The sequence below is a fragment of the Malania oleifera genome, chromosome 6 (genome assembly GCF_029873635.1).
Source record: "Malania oleifera isolate guangnan ecotype guangnan chromosome 6, ASM2987363v1, whole genome shotgun sequence".
In the NCBI taxonomy this organism is placed as follows: Eukaryota; Viridiplantae; Streptophyta; class Magnoliopsida; order Santalales; family Ximeniaceae; genus Malania; species Malania oleifera.
Window position 1 is genome coordinate 1148150 of NC_080422.1, and position 14658 is coordinate 1162807.

At 35.7% G+C, this 14658-nt stretch overlaps 1 protein-coding gene across 5 annotated transcripts; it reads left to right on the forward strand.

The window, feature by feature from the left end:
* The first annotated feature begins 7009 nt into the window (after positions 1 to 7009).
* Positions 7010 to 14291, forward strand: LOC131158812 (beta-1,6-galactosyltransferase GALT31A). Of its 5 annotated transcripts, none has more exons than XM_058113704.1 (12): positions 7010 to 7224; positions 7386 to 7546; positions 11417 to 11513; positions 11613 to 11674; positions 11873 to 12084; positions 12193 to 12256; positions 12355 to 12427; positions 12895 to 13015; positions 13132 to 13219; positions 13305 to 13430; positions 13515 to 13624; positions 13969 to 14291. In XM_058113704.1, exons 2-12 carry the CDS (start codon positions 7437 to 7439, stop codon positions 14115 to 14117), a joined length of 1212 nt encoding a protein of 403 aa, XP_057969687.1. In that variant the 5' UTR covers positions 7010 to 7224; positions 7386 to 7436; the 3' UTR covers positions 14118 to 14291. The 5 variants fall into 5 exon arrangements, with proteins under 5 accessions (XP_057969687.1, XP_057969685.1, XP_057969688.1 ...); XM_058113702.1 differs by having other exon boundaries at positions 7108 to 7291; XM_058113705.1 differs by having other exon boundaries at positions 7218 to 7288.
* Positions 14292 to 14658: the final 367 nt, after the last annotated feature.

Below are 14658 nucleotides of genomic sequence, written 5' to 3' on the forward strand. Positions count from 1 at the left end.
TATGCTATATGGATGAGATTGTTGAGTGACGAAGAAATAGAATATCTGAAAAGTAAAAGTTGTCGAGATGAGAATGTTTTGATTTAAGAGTAGTTAAACACTAAAAGATAAATTAAGGAATGAATATATTCGTGGTAAGTTAAGTGAAGTGTAGCTCTTATAGAAGATAAGATAAGGGAGGGATGATTCAGATGGTATGGACACTTGCAATGTAGGCAACATAGTGTGTTAGTAAGGAAGTGTGCGTTAGTTATTGTGAGGGGCAGTAAAAGGGGTAGGGGTAGATGTAAAATAACTTTGAAGGAAATAGTGAGTAAGAATTTAATATCCTTGAATTTATTAAAAGAAATGGTCCATGATCACATAACTTAACGAAAAATGATTTATATAGTCGGCCCCATAAAGTGGGACTTAAGACTTGGTTTTATTGTTTTATATCTTACAAAAAAAAAAAAAAAAAGTTGGTAGCAAAAGATTCTATATAGGCTTCCAGTAACTCCTATAGTGGATCATAAAGGTGTCAAAGGATTTTATGGTTGTCATGAAGGGTCAATGAGTTGATAACAATCTGTATCGACTAATAGATGGTACAATTGTTGAATATTAACACGGTTGACACTAAGCTCTGACATATGTGCTTGGGACATGAGTGAGCGGGGTAGTTGGAAATCTATAAGAGAAGATTACTGAAAGGGTTGAAGGAGTTTAAAGTTGATTTTTACAAGTATTGTGTTTTGGGTAGACAAAGTTTAAGCTGTCTTCCCAAAAGAGTAGAGGTATTTTGAATTTGGTTCATAGTGATGTTTGAGGGCCTATAAGGGTACCTATTAGGAATGGAGTTTAGTATTTTGTTAGTTTCATTGATGATTACTTTAAGAAGCTTTGGGTTACTTTATGAAGGAAAAGTTAGAGATATTCTCCAAATTTAAGCAGTGGAAGGCAAAGGTTAAGAAATAAACATGAAAATCAGTGAAGTGTCTTAGGTCAGATAATGAGCTAGAATATAAGTTTAATGAGTTTCTAAGCTTTTGTAGGTCTGAGGGAATTGTCAACTCCATAATAGAATGGGGTGACTGAAAGGATAAGTAGGATCTTGCTTGAGAAAGTTAGGAGTACGAGACTACATGCAAAATTGCCTAAGAATTTTTGGGTAGATGTAGTTAGCTTAGTTTTTTACATTATTAACAAGCCACCTTCTTCAAAGCTGGATTGTAAAGTAGCCGAGAAAGTTTGGATAAGTCAAGAGGTTAACTACTTTACATTAAGGATCTTCGATTGTCCAACATACACTCATATTCCTAGTGAGCTTTGATCCAAACTACACCCAAAATCCAAGAGGTACATTTTCATTGGTTATGAAAACAGGGTTAAAGGGCTCAAGCAGTGGGATCTAGAGGATAAGAAGGTATTTATGAGCAGAGATGTGGTGTTCGATGAGACATCAATGTTGAGATACAAAGAAGATGGATAAGACAGTAAAATTGACAAGAAGGGGCTAGAGGTGCAAATGGAGTTTGGTAAACTTTAGGACCAACAATCAAAGGTGCCATTAGTTGAGCAGCATAATCAGCGGCAATCCGATGATCAGAGTGTAGCTACAGATATACGCATATGCATTACCTATGTACCATAGAGATATGGTTTTGAGGATATGGTCTCTGTTGCTTTAGTTAGTGGTGGTGGAGATCTATATTCTTTCCAAGATGCAATTTTTCGATTTAGAGAGAAATAGGTGGATGGAAGCTATAATTGAAGAGTTGGAGTCTTTGCAAAAAAAAAAAAAAAATTAGACTTAGGAGTTGGTCGAACATCCTAAGAGAAGCAAAACAGTGGGATGCAAATGGGTGTTTAGGAAGAAATATGATATTTCACAAAGAGATGATAAACGATTCAATGCTAGACTGGTGGCAAAAGGGTACTCTTAGAGGGAATGGATATACTATGATAAGGTATTTTCTTTTGTTATTCAACATACCTTCATTTGGGTTTTATTGGTCATGGTAGAGCTTAGTTTGATTTGGAGTTAAAGTAGCTGGATGTTAAAACAACATTTCTTCATGGTGATTTAGAAGAGCAAATTTAGATGGTACCCGCTATAAGTATGATTGTTGTATGTACTTTAGAAGTACACCTAATAGTTCATTTATCTTTCTACTATTATATGTTAATGATACGTTGAATGTTGCAAAAAATATTCGTGATGTCAATGGTTTAAAGTCCTTATTAAGTAAAAAATTTGAGACGAACAATCTTGGTGTTGTAAATAAGATTCTTGAGATGGAAATACAGAGAGATAGGAAAGATCGGAAGCTTTGTGTCTCTTAAAAGGCTTATATAGAGAAGATGTTGGAGAGATTTAGCATAAGCAATACTAGGCCTATATCTACTTCATTAGCAAATTATTTCAAGCTATCTTCATCACAATATCCACAATCAGAGGAGGATGTGGAGGAGATAGGTATCATATGTCAATGCAATGGGTTGCTTGATGTATGTCATGGTTTGCACTCGTTTAGATCTTGCACATATAGTTAGTGGTGAGTAAGTTTATGACAAATCCAGGCAAGGAACATTGGAGTGCATTGAAGCGGATCCTCAAGTACTTGAAAGGCATTGCAAATTTTGGCATTGAGTTTGGTACAAGACAAGATTCAGTTCTAGTACAAGGATTCATTGATGCAGATTATGCAAGAGATTGGATAACATAAGGTCTTTTATAGGATATGTATTCACTATGGTAGGTGGACCTATTTGTTGTAAATTCATGTTACAGTCAATTGTTGAATTATCTATCACTAAAGCAAAGTATAGGACAATGACAAAGGTTGCGAAGGAGGCAATGTAGTTAAAGGGATTGATAATTGAACTTGGCATAGAGCAGTAAACTATTTATTAGCATTGTGATAATTAGAGTGTTATTTACTTTGTAATGAACCAAGTTTATCATGTCAAACTAAAGCACATTGCAGTAAGATATCACAAGATATGAGAGTTGATTGGTTCTAATGAGATTTAGTAGGTTAAGGTGGCTACATAAGAAAATGGAGCTAATATGATGACAAAGGTTGTTACCTGAACTTATTCCATTCACTAGTTGTTGAATCAATGTTGTGCAGCTTCGGGTGGAGGTACAGATCTGAAAGCTCCAAAAAGGTAAATATTCACCAAGGTAGAGATTGTTGAGTTGTGGTAGAGGATATACACTTGAAGGTTGTTACAAATTGAAGGACTCAGGGGGCCACTTGAGTCTTCCATGCACAAGACCTCCCTGTCTATTTAAACTAGTTAAGTGGGGGTCTGTTGGGGGGTACGGGGAAGCTTCGCCCTGTGGTACGGTACTACAGTATGTTTAAGTCAGGGTGCAATGTAGTTGTATATCATATGAGGATATTTTGGGGTTTTTGCATGAGACTATATATATACACATTGTACCCGAATGTTGAAACCCTAGAGCAAATTTTCATTTAATAGTGAAAATTGTGCGAGAATTCTGTGGATGTAGGCACATTGTCGAACCATGTAAATTTGTATTCTTCTTCCCTCTTTTGATTTTTTCTAATTTTCCTATTTGTTATATTTGTGCGCGCATAATATTAAGGCGTAATTTCATAACACAATCAAAAAATATTTTATGACTTACTATTTGCATTTTGAGAGATCAATAATATTTTAAGCAAAGAAAGAAAGAAAATAGAAAAATATTTTTATTAAACAATATTTAACCATCCATAGTTTGTGAAAAGGGATCCAAGGCAAATAGAATTAGTATATTATTTTAACCCAACCACTTGTATTTTTCATTGACTAATATGCCTTTGGCATTGACATTTTGCATTGCATAAAAATAATCTTAATTTAATTAATGAACAATAATTAAATTTAGAGTGAGGGTAAAATTATCACCTTATTGCACTAATTAATATTTAAAAAGTCTTATAATCCATCACATCATATGAATAAGAAAACTTTTATTTATCAACATCTCCATTATTTTTTGTCTACCACTATTTCTTAATTATTTACGTTTGAATTATCTTTGTTTACCATTCGAAAAATTTTATTTTTTTGGCTACCGATTAACATTTTTATTGCGTCTAATTGTCGAGTACATTTTAAATAGCATATAATCATAATCTTGAATGAAATATTTATGTTGCATATTTGATACATAAATGATTCTACTTTTATTTTTTTCATATCCCAATATCTAATTCTTAGATATCTTTAGGAACACATGAACACGATTTGAACCAAATTAAGTCAGCCGTTTGAAATATAAATTAAAAATAAGTTTATAAATAAACGTGCAGGGAATGATACAATGCAAATTTTAACTTATTTATGAATAAATATATTCATGAATTAAGATGAAATAAAACATTTAACTACAAAATAAGAATACGATTTAATAAAATATAAAAAATTAATATAACAAAATATTCCCAATGACAGATGGGCTTTAGCCATTTTTTCCATTGACAACTCATAAAGTAGAATTATTTAAAGTTGTTGAAATTATGTTTGCTAACTGTCTAGTGTCCATATTTTCAAAGTACATTTAGAATTGATTTAATTTCAAAGAAATATTTGTAATTTTATTTTAAAAAATTAAGTCTTGGGCAAACTAAAATCAAAATTTTCAAAGCTTCAAAAATCTAGAAATGGCATTTGGATCAGACAAATTCCCTTTGAAATTGAAATGTGACATGTGTTTCATAGTTTTAAATTTATTATTTTTAAAAGATGTTAGTTTATTTTAATTTTTTTTTAATATTATCGTAGTTAATTAATCATCTTGAAAAAGGTATGTACTTTGAAGTTAGACTTTTATTTGAGCATTTGAAAAGGATATATATGCTTTCGAATTAGATATCTATTTATTGAGTTTTTAATTGACGTATTTTTTAAATTCAAAATATTAAGTGTATCTTGATTGTAGGTCTCATTTATCGGTGAATAAACTCTAAAGCATTGATTCTATATATAGTTTTTATACACGATTCTCTTTACATCACTTTCATCGTACTATTCTATTATCTGAGTATAGAAAATTTTGACGACTTAAAAAAGTGTTTTTTTTTTTTTTGTAAAATTTTGGATTCTTCTATTTTTGCAAAATTGGTGGAGAGAGACGTATGATTCAAATAAGGATATTGTATCTTGAGCGAGGCAAGTCATGTGAAGTTTTGCTATACCGGTTCCTGGGTTAAGTTGAAAAATTATAAAGGACTTGAATCTTCTCAAAGAAAGCGAGATATCCGTGTCTCATCGTAATTGTGAATCGTATTTGTACATATTCGATTTGTGTTTACATTTTTTTTTTGGTTATATTTGTACTATATTTTTGAAAAAAGATAATATAAAATCAAGAAGATAATGAAAAATTATTGAATATTCATAATTCAAAAATATTTTAATTATTAAAATAATTTGTAAATATAGGGTCATTTTTAATAATAAAAAAAAAACTAGTCATAGACACGTACTATGTGTATATTTTAAGTTTTTTATTTTTAAAATTTTAAAAAAATTATAAAAATAGAGTAAAAAATAAATAGTATAAGAGCATTTTGAAATTGTTGGTGATTGAATTTTGTTGTTTTAACAATTAAAAGGTTACATTTTTTGAAAGATGACAGGGAATATCTTTACAGACAAAAGGAAAAAACGAAAATTAAAAATTGTCCTCATTTTGAAATTAATAGTAAAGCCGGGACCAGGAGGAGACTTGTAAAGAGAGGAGGAGCGAGCGGAGGAGAGATTGGGCGGCTAAGAATTTGCGGATGGTGGGTCTACCCACTCTCTAAATTACCCAACAGTCCCTCCCCTCTTTCATAATTTCATATCACCTTTTTTCTATTAATGAGCCCCTTCAAAAAAATTTGAATTCTGGTATACAAATTGAAAGTAGGACAGCCATTTTGTCTTTGGACCAAATTGCCCTCTTCATCCTCTGCAAATCAAGTTGGCGCGTGTGCCCCTCTGCAGACAAGTCCCTCAAATTTCAAATTTGTTCCCCCCACTTAATTACATTCCTTTTTTTTGGGTACGTCCCGGGTGTCCACTACCATCAACGACGTCCGTTTTACGGTCCGTCGCACCGGCCTGTGACTAATCCCACGCCCTGTAGTATGGCCCCACACACCACAGAGGGGTAAATTCAGGCGCCCAGCCGCAGGAATCAAACCCGGGGTGGGAAGATCCCTGACCTCGTAAAAGGCAACCACTAGAGTCCGCCCTGTCAACTGAGCTCAGCCCTGGGGGCAACTTAATTACATTCCTTAGTCTAGAGTTGGGTGAACATTCCGTCGGTTCAAATATTAGTTTGATAATTAATTAAAATTTTTTAATTAAAAAATTCTAATAACCAAATTAATCAAAATTTCATATTTTACTGAATTTAAAATCGATCGAACCAATTTTTGGTTCAGTCGATTAATCGATTATAACCGATTTAATATTTTAATATATATAAAATATAGCTTTTTAGTATATATAAAATATAAATAATATATAAGCCATCATGCTTTACGAGCATTTCTATTCTTTTATAATTTTTTTTCATGTCAAATATCCTGACTTTCCCGACACATCTAGTTGATACTCCAACTGACATTTTCGTTGACCAGACACACTCTAGTGGCGAGACTATTCTCACGCCTAAGCAGCAAGACTCCTCTCACTATGTAGGGGCAAATACAGAATTTGCTTGCTGGGACAGGAAGCGAACCTGGGACTAAAAGTTAGGATTGTTTTGTCATAAAAAAAAAATCATTCAACTCCTCTAAAGGAAAAAAATAGGAGAAAAAAGAGAGGGCGTGGGAAAAAACTAGTCTTCTATGAAGGAGGACATGGTCCTACTAATCTCAGATAGTAGGACTCACGTATGATCTGATATGACTCCTTGTTTTGTTTGGAGTGTATTTATTAGATAGTAAGGCCTTGATGGGAAGGCTTAATATTTTATCGGAGAATTAAAAATAAAAATATAAAAAAGGGAGGAGGAGAGGGAAGGATAAAGCCGGTGATTTGGGAATGATAAAGGGGCGTTTTTGGCAACGAAAAGTTGTCGTGAGCTTTCTCGACTGTCGTTGTGTTTTATACGGATTCCCATTTCCCAGTCAGTACATATAATGCAGACGGCCAAATCGGGCATATTTACAATCGAGCCATTGCGGCGGTGATTTACTGATTTTTGATTCGAGTTGGATTGGGGTTGAGAGGGTATTTTCATCTCCCTTTCTATATTAGCACGATTGGATGCTGGCTGCCTTGTCTCTCTGTTGTTGTTGTTGTTTACATCTTAATTAATTTTTTTTTTTCTTTTTTCTTCCCCATATCTGTTAATGTTTGTCGTCTCTAATGCAATGGTGGCTCTCTAACAGTGTGGAATTAGCTATAGCTTCCTTGCATCAGAAGCTATAGTCATCTATGAAATGGGGAGCAGGCCTCACATGAAGGCGGCTGCAACCACTGGAATCTCCCCCCGATGGGTTTCTGTCTTCTGCATTGTCAGCTTCTGCTTCGGAGTTCTCCTTATCAACAGGTTCTTCTTATTCTTATTCTTATGGAGCTGATGCCAAATATGTATGCTTGCAACCCAGATCCAATTTGATCGACTTTAAGGTTTTCTTTGCTGTTGTTTGTCGTGTTTCTCTCGGCAATATTGAGGTTCACGGCTTCCACTTTTCATCTGTTATGTATCTCGGGGGAAAAAAAGAGTCATTTTTTGGTTGCCCCTTCTGTTTCCCTTTGCATTTATTGGAGAATTTCATGTGTTTTAATACAGACTGCTCATGATTAGTAGTTCTCTCTCTCTCTCTCTCTCTCTCTCTCTCGTGGAAAATGCTAGCGACCCAGATTCAAATCGTGCTATTGTTTCTTTTGCTATTGCTTCTCCATTCTCCCTTTCTTTAGGACGATAAATCATTTTTGTTACCCCTATCTGTTAAAGAATTTCATGTGTTCTGACACTGGGAACTCATGTATTCTGCTGGTAGTATATGGAGCAGGGGCCTTAAACTCTAGGTCTCTTAGATTCTCCTGTGCAATTGTTCAAGAGTACTGCGAATGTTTGCAGCATTGTCTTTGTAGTTTTGTAATTTGAAAACTGAATCTGGTATTAGCTAATCTTATTATGTGGGTATTGTATTTGGAGTTGGGGGGATTTGAATAAAATGCTTGTATTGAGTTTCTCCAAATCCATAAAAGTCAAAATCAGCCCCCAAACACATCAATGCTAGTGGTGAATTTGTGTTGGTATCATAACCAGTGTTTAAGAATTTTTGAATTTGTGGTTTCTCAAATTAGCACTGCTATTAACTTTCATAATTAGTCGTGGTGTAGGCGCCTAGCTTTGTGTTTCTAGCATCAGCCACAAAGATGATTGCCCAGCAAAAAATAGAAAATAAAATTAAAATGTATATTTGTGTGTGTGTGTGTGTGTGTGTTTGTGTTGGTTATTTACTTATTCATCTTTAGGCAATGCCTACTGTGTGTACAAGTTCCGTTTTATAGGGACTTGTTGTCTGCTGCAACAGACCAAAATTTTGCAGCTCTCTGATTTCTCATTACTCCAACTAATAGATAGCTTGCCTCAAGATTGATCCTGCCAACCATGAGAAAACATCTTTGGTGATCATAGAGTTTCCTCTTCATCATTTGGGATAGGCCCATCTACCAATGAACTAAAAACATGAATTTCATACTCCGCAGTGTACAAACCACATTAGAATTTACTTGAAAGATATCACACTACATTACGGTTGAATGCTTCCTTCTAATTTAAGCTTGTCTTCGTATGGGTACAAGAGGTGACTTGAGGGAGATGCTTTACTTTTATGAATTCATCCTGGTATATTCTAGTAGAAGCATATCTTGATTGTGATAACATTGCATCCTTTGTGTGCTAGCATTCCATTAGTAAATTAAAATTTTTTTATTTGAACATTTGCTAATCTTTACAAGCCATTATCTTTCTCAATAAATATGTGGGCGGGGTTGAATTAACTCATGAATGGAAGCTGTTCATTTTTCCTCCGCTGCCAATTAAGCTTAAATGCTAATATATAAAGTTCACGTGTGATGTGGTTAATGACTTTTCATCTCTATATGTTATTTAGCATGATGTCAATCTAAACTTAATGCCTTGAGTACAATTGTATTAGTAGTAGTGATGCTATACAATTTTGACAACACTTTTAACTTTCTAAAGGTGTTGCCTTATTTGGTATAAATGGATTCATATGTATGACTTCTCTTGCGAAATCACTCCCTATGGTTATGCACACACACAGAGCAAATATGAAAAATGGAGAAAATAAAAAGAGAGAAGAAGAACAACGAATTTACGTGGTTCGACAATGTGTCTACGCCCATGGAGTCCCTGCGCAATTTCCAATATTATCAAACGAAAAATTACCTTAGGGTTTCAACCCTCGACTACAATATGTATATATAGTCTCATATGAAAACTCTAAAATACTCTCATATGATAATACAATTTACAGTGCGCCCTAACTCAAACGTACTGTATCATAGTGTGGGGGGCGACCCCTCCAACGCCGTTGGGCATAGTCTAAGTAGACAAATAGGTTTCGTAGGGACCCTGGGCCCTCCCATTTGAAACAAATTTCAAGTAGATAAGCCCTCTGAATATGAGCCATAAATCAACAATTTCTCATTATTGGACTTAGGGTTTGTTGTTGATGAAGGATGATAAATAACTTAGTACAATTCTTTCTTTCCAAGTAATGGTACAAATTGTTATTGAAAGAGTATGTATGCTTCTGTTTGGCTGTGGGAGGGGGAGCAAATAGAAGAGAGAAAAAAAATGGGGTTCTCTCAACTTATCTTTTGATTGACCTAAAATAGAGAGAAGAGAATAGTGGAGAGAAAATGGATGTAAAAGGACCACTTTTTTCTCCCTATATCAAAGAGATAAGGAGAGAAATGGGGAGAAACTACTCAAAACACAGAGACACCCTTTTTAAACAATTTTATAAAGTGGTCATCTAGAGGGTATTATTGTAAATTATAGTTTTTTTTCATTGGGTTTGTCACTTTGTTTCTTGGTTTGTCACTTTGTTTCTTTCTCTCTTCCATTGAGCTTAATAGAATGGAGACGAAGTAGTTTTCCTTTTCACTTCTCCCTTATAAGTCTCTCTCTCCACTTCTTTTCAACTGTAAAGAGTTTGGCATAAATGAGTCAGTGGGGATGAAGTTGGCATTTATTTGTGCCTTGTGGGTAGCTTTGGGCATAGGGCCTGGGTAATCTGACTAAGCTGGTGTTGAATTTCAACTTAACTTCAATGTGTTTTGTAACTATTTGACTAGACACAAAAATGAAATGCTTCCTATGTCGAGAGCACTCATGACTAGCCACGTCAATGAAACCTTCTTTGTGTCTTTTGTGCATGTGCGCATGTGTGCATGTGTGTGTCTCTTTTTTTTTAGGATGCATATTTAGGGTCATATTGCCTCCTGTTAGCATGTGTGTGTTTGTGGTAGCAACCAATGTACAAAGCTCCCACTCTATTGGGGGTCTAGTAAGAGGCTAAGAGCAAGATGTAAGCATGCTTACCTTCATGCTTCAAATCACTCCTGTTAGTGTTGGCGCTAGAGGAGTCCATGGATGGGCTTGATACATATGAGTGAATACCAACTTGACCCAAAAGCTTAAGCCTATTGGGTCTTGGGCCTGACCATGTATATAAGCACCCATCATCCACTCAATTTTTTTAATGTGGGACAAACTTACAAGTGGAATTCTCAACAATCTCCCCTCACTTGTGAGTTCCAATTGCTTCCCCTTGAACAGAATCCACCTCTCTCGTGCGAGTAAGCCCAATTCTCCAATAGTTGCTCAAGTGGGCCTTACGACCGCGTCTTACGTACCTCCGAACCAATCCTAGCTTCCACGTCTTGACTCTATTCGAATCCATCATTCCAGGCCTAGATGATCCTTATTAGTCTCAATCGCACACTTGATCTTTCAATTGTTAGCATGTTAGGAGAATTAGCTCCACGTATTGAATTTTTACGATGTTCCTCACCCAAAGTTACGAACCATCGGCTTTGATACCACTTGTTGGTGCCAGAGGAGTCCATGGGTGGGCTTGATACACATGAGTGAGCATTATCTTGACCCAAAAGCTTAAGCCTATTGGGTCTTGGGCCCGACCATGTATATAAGCACCCATCATTCACTCAATTTTTCCAATGTCGGATAAACTCATAAGTGAAATTCTCAACAGTTAGACTAAATTACACATAGAGAGTTTGCATTTTTCAAATTATCTAGCCAGGGAAATTGTGTTACTGAAAACAATTGGAGTTTTTGCATGGCTGAATGTGTTTTTGTCAATTGTGTATGTGAACTAAATCAACTGATCTGCTGCTTATGCCTTTTTCAAAGGTTGTGGGCTATTCCTGATTCAATAAAAATGGATGCTTCATCAATGGAGAAACAGCAATTGCGGGAACCACAGCCTGTGGTTAACTGTGAGAAAAAGGTAAGTTGTTAAGAGTGATGATGTCCTTCTTCTTCTTCTTCTTCTTCTTCTTCATGGGCTTATAGTAATGCGTCTTGGTAATTTTACTTTTTATTGCAGGAGGTTTCCATCCAGGAAGGAGACATCATTTCTCAGGTTTCACAGACACATGATATAATCATGTAACTTTCTATGAGATGCTAAATAGTGTTTGACCTTCCAACATTCTGGATTAAGTTTCCTGGATGCTTTATGTTTTTCTCTATTTTTCTTTTTTGTTATGTATTTCTACTTTGAGAAGAAAAACTAAAGGATTTAGTGTGTAAGAAGTGTTCAGAGCTACAGACTTCTCATGATAAGTTGCATTACAAAATTTTCAGGACTTTAGACAAAACTATCTCATCTCTGGAGATGCAGCTAGCTGCAGCTAGGGCTGCCAGAGCTGATGACGAGGAAGAATCTCATACTGCATCAAAAGCAGGAACAGAGCAACCAAAACAGCGGCCAAAGGTTTTCTTTGTCATGGGAATAATTACTGCATTCAGCAACAGAAAGCGCAGGGACTCGATCAGAGAAACTTGGATGCCCAAGGGTTAATATGAAACTTATCTACTGTTCCCTCACTCTCACATTTGCCATTAGTAGCTCTTGGTATAAATATAATCTGGTTGCTTATGCTTTTTGGCTATTGTTAATTTAGGAGAGGAGCTGAACAAGTTGGAGAGAGAAAAAGGAATTATAATACGGTTTGTCATAGGACACAGGTAGGTTTTAACTGCAAGTGAGTAATGTCTAATTCATTTGCTTTCTTGACATTCATATACTTGATGAACCATGCCAAATTAAATCTTGTGCTTTCTAGTGCAACCCCAGGCGGTGTTTTGGATCGTATCATAGATGCTGAAAATGTGCAGCATAAGGATTTCCTGCGACTGGTATGCTGTTGTTTCAATTGCTCAAGGTTGACTCGATGAATTTTCTCTGGTCAATCATGTGAAGGCACGATTTAGGTTACACCACAATACTAGGACCGTCAATTTTTATGAAGAATTGATGAGCTTGTAAGCCAACTCCCCCCCCCCCCCCCCACCCAACCAAAACAAGGAAGAAGAAGAAGAAGAAAATTCATCACAAAAAAAATATATATAAGGAAAATCCATTTTTGAGCTTAAACTAATACTTCCGCAAGTGGAAAATGCTGCCTTTTATATGTTCAAGAAAGCATGAACCATCAAAGCCCATGCCTATGGACATTTTGTAGCCACTGGCACTTTTAAGTTTTGTTTTCTTCTTTGTTGAATTTGGTCAATTTCCTTGGCAGTGTAAGTTCTGAGGTGTCAGTTTATTTAAGCAATCAATGCAATTGAAGTTAATCAAGGATTCACTTGATCTTTCTTTTCAGAACCATGTAGAAGGATACCATGAATTGTCCACTAAAACCCAAATATATTTTTCGACTGCCGTTGCTAAGTGGGATGCTGATTTTTATATTAAAGTTGATGATGATGTGCACATCAATCTTGGTTAGTTTGTCTGCATTCTAACATACATCTTCCTCAAAAAAAGTATGGACACTTGTGGGTGGAGATGTGAAAATGGGGCTCTAATTTTTTTATTTTTTATTTTTTCCTTTTGGCAGGAATGGTAGGTTCTACTTTGGCCCGCCATAGGTCAAAACCCCGTGTCTATATTGGTTGTATGAAATCTGGACCCGTACTGGCACAGAAGTAAGCCAAAATTTGCAGAATGTTTCTTATTATCCGTTATCTGCATCATTCTTCTGATAATTAAGCCTTTGGCTACCATATGCAGAGGGGTCAAATACCATGAACCGGAGTACTGGAAATTTGGTGAGGAAGGAAACAAGTATTTCAGGCACGCAACTGGACAAATATATGCAGTCTCCAAAGATTTAGCCACCTATATTTCAGTAAACCGGTATGTCAAACTCACAGCATGATATATATCTCAATCTGTATGCCTCTTGGAACAGCTTAATGTATGTTTCTTTCTCATCTCTAGGCACATACTTCATAGATTTGCAAATGAAGATGTCTCTCTAGGTTCATGGTTTATTGGTCTCGATGTTGAGCATATTGACGATCGAAGCCTTTGCTGTGGGACTCCACCTGGTAAGATGCTTGTAATTCTTATTCCTGGTTGCAAACAGTGAAATTCCTTTCTTTCTTTGTCTCATTGAGCTCCACACATAGTTTCACCTTCAATAGCTTCATCGCTGTTAAGTAATTGTTGAAATGCCCATGTGTTAATCGGACTTCTCTACGTTGACATCGAGTTCATAATTTTTGTTTCCTAATTTCGATTCTTTCCATAAATGGCTGCTGCAATGCTCATAGCTATCATCAGGGGCATTCGTGCAAAGCCATTAGCTTTGTTCCAGTCCCTGTTGGTCCAATGCTAGTTTTCAGCATTTAATCCAAACACGCTGTCATCTCTCTCTCTCTCTCACACACAGATTGCGAGTGGAAGGCACAAGCTGGGAATCCATGTGGAGCGTCATTTGATTGGAGCTGCAGCGGCGTGTGCAAGTCGGTGGAGAGAATGGAAGAAGTGCACCAGCGGTGTGGAGAGGGGGATGGAGCAATCTGGCACACCAGTTTCTGATGAAGGCATTTGCATTGTATCAGTGTAATATAGTAAATTTGTGGATGCACTATCAGCACACAACATTTGATGAGACTCCCCCATCTGCCCCATTTTTGCCTATTTTCTTGATGCTTCGGGACAGTTGGTGTACATGCATGATTAATTTAATTTAATTTGATTTAATTACTTCCATTCTCATGCCTTCAGGCTTTGATTCAGGTGCTGGTCTTGGCTGCTTGAGTTTGTGTATTTAAACAAAAATTAAATTTGTATTATTTCTTGTTTAAATCTTACACAAATTCAAATGCAAACTTCCAATGCTACAGTCCCAAACACAGCCTTAGCCTATTTTCAAAATGGCATTATAACTACACAGATATTTGTTCAACATGCATCGATGAACTGGAGGGTGACAATGTGTTCTCCAGCCATAAAAACAAAGGTCCTAATTCACTTGTGCAAAATAGTTTTAATTTTTAAAAACTTTATAAACAATTATAAAATGTTGATTAATTTTGCAGATTTTTAAGTTTGTACTTTGCATTGAAAAGTTGAATAA

Bases quoted from the DNA above. Each gene is read 5' to 3' on its own strand.
- LOC131158812 (XM_058113704.1), top strand. From the start codon at position 7,437: ATGGGGAGCAGGCCTCACATGAAGGCGGCTGCAACCACTGGAATCTCC. The intron at 11,675-11,872 runs GTAACTTTCTAT...CAAAATTTTCAG, and splicing joins CAGACACATGATATAATCAT to GACTTTAGACAAAACTATCT. The intron at 13,220-13,304 runs GTAAGCCAAAAT...TACCATATGCAG, and splicing joins GGACCCGTACTGGCACAGAA to AGGGGTCAAATACCATGAAC.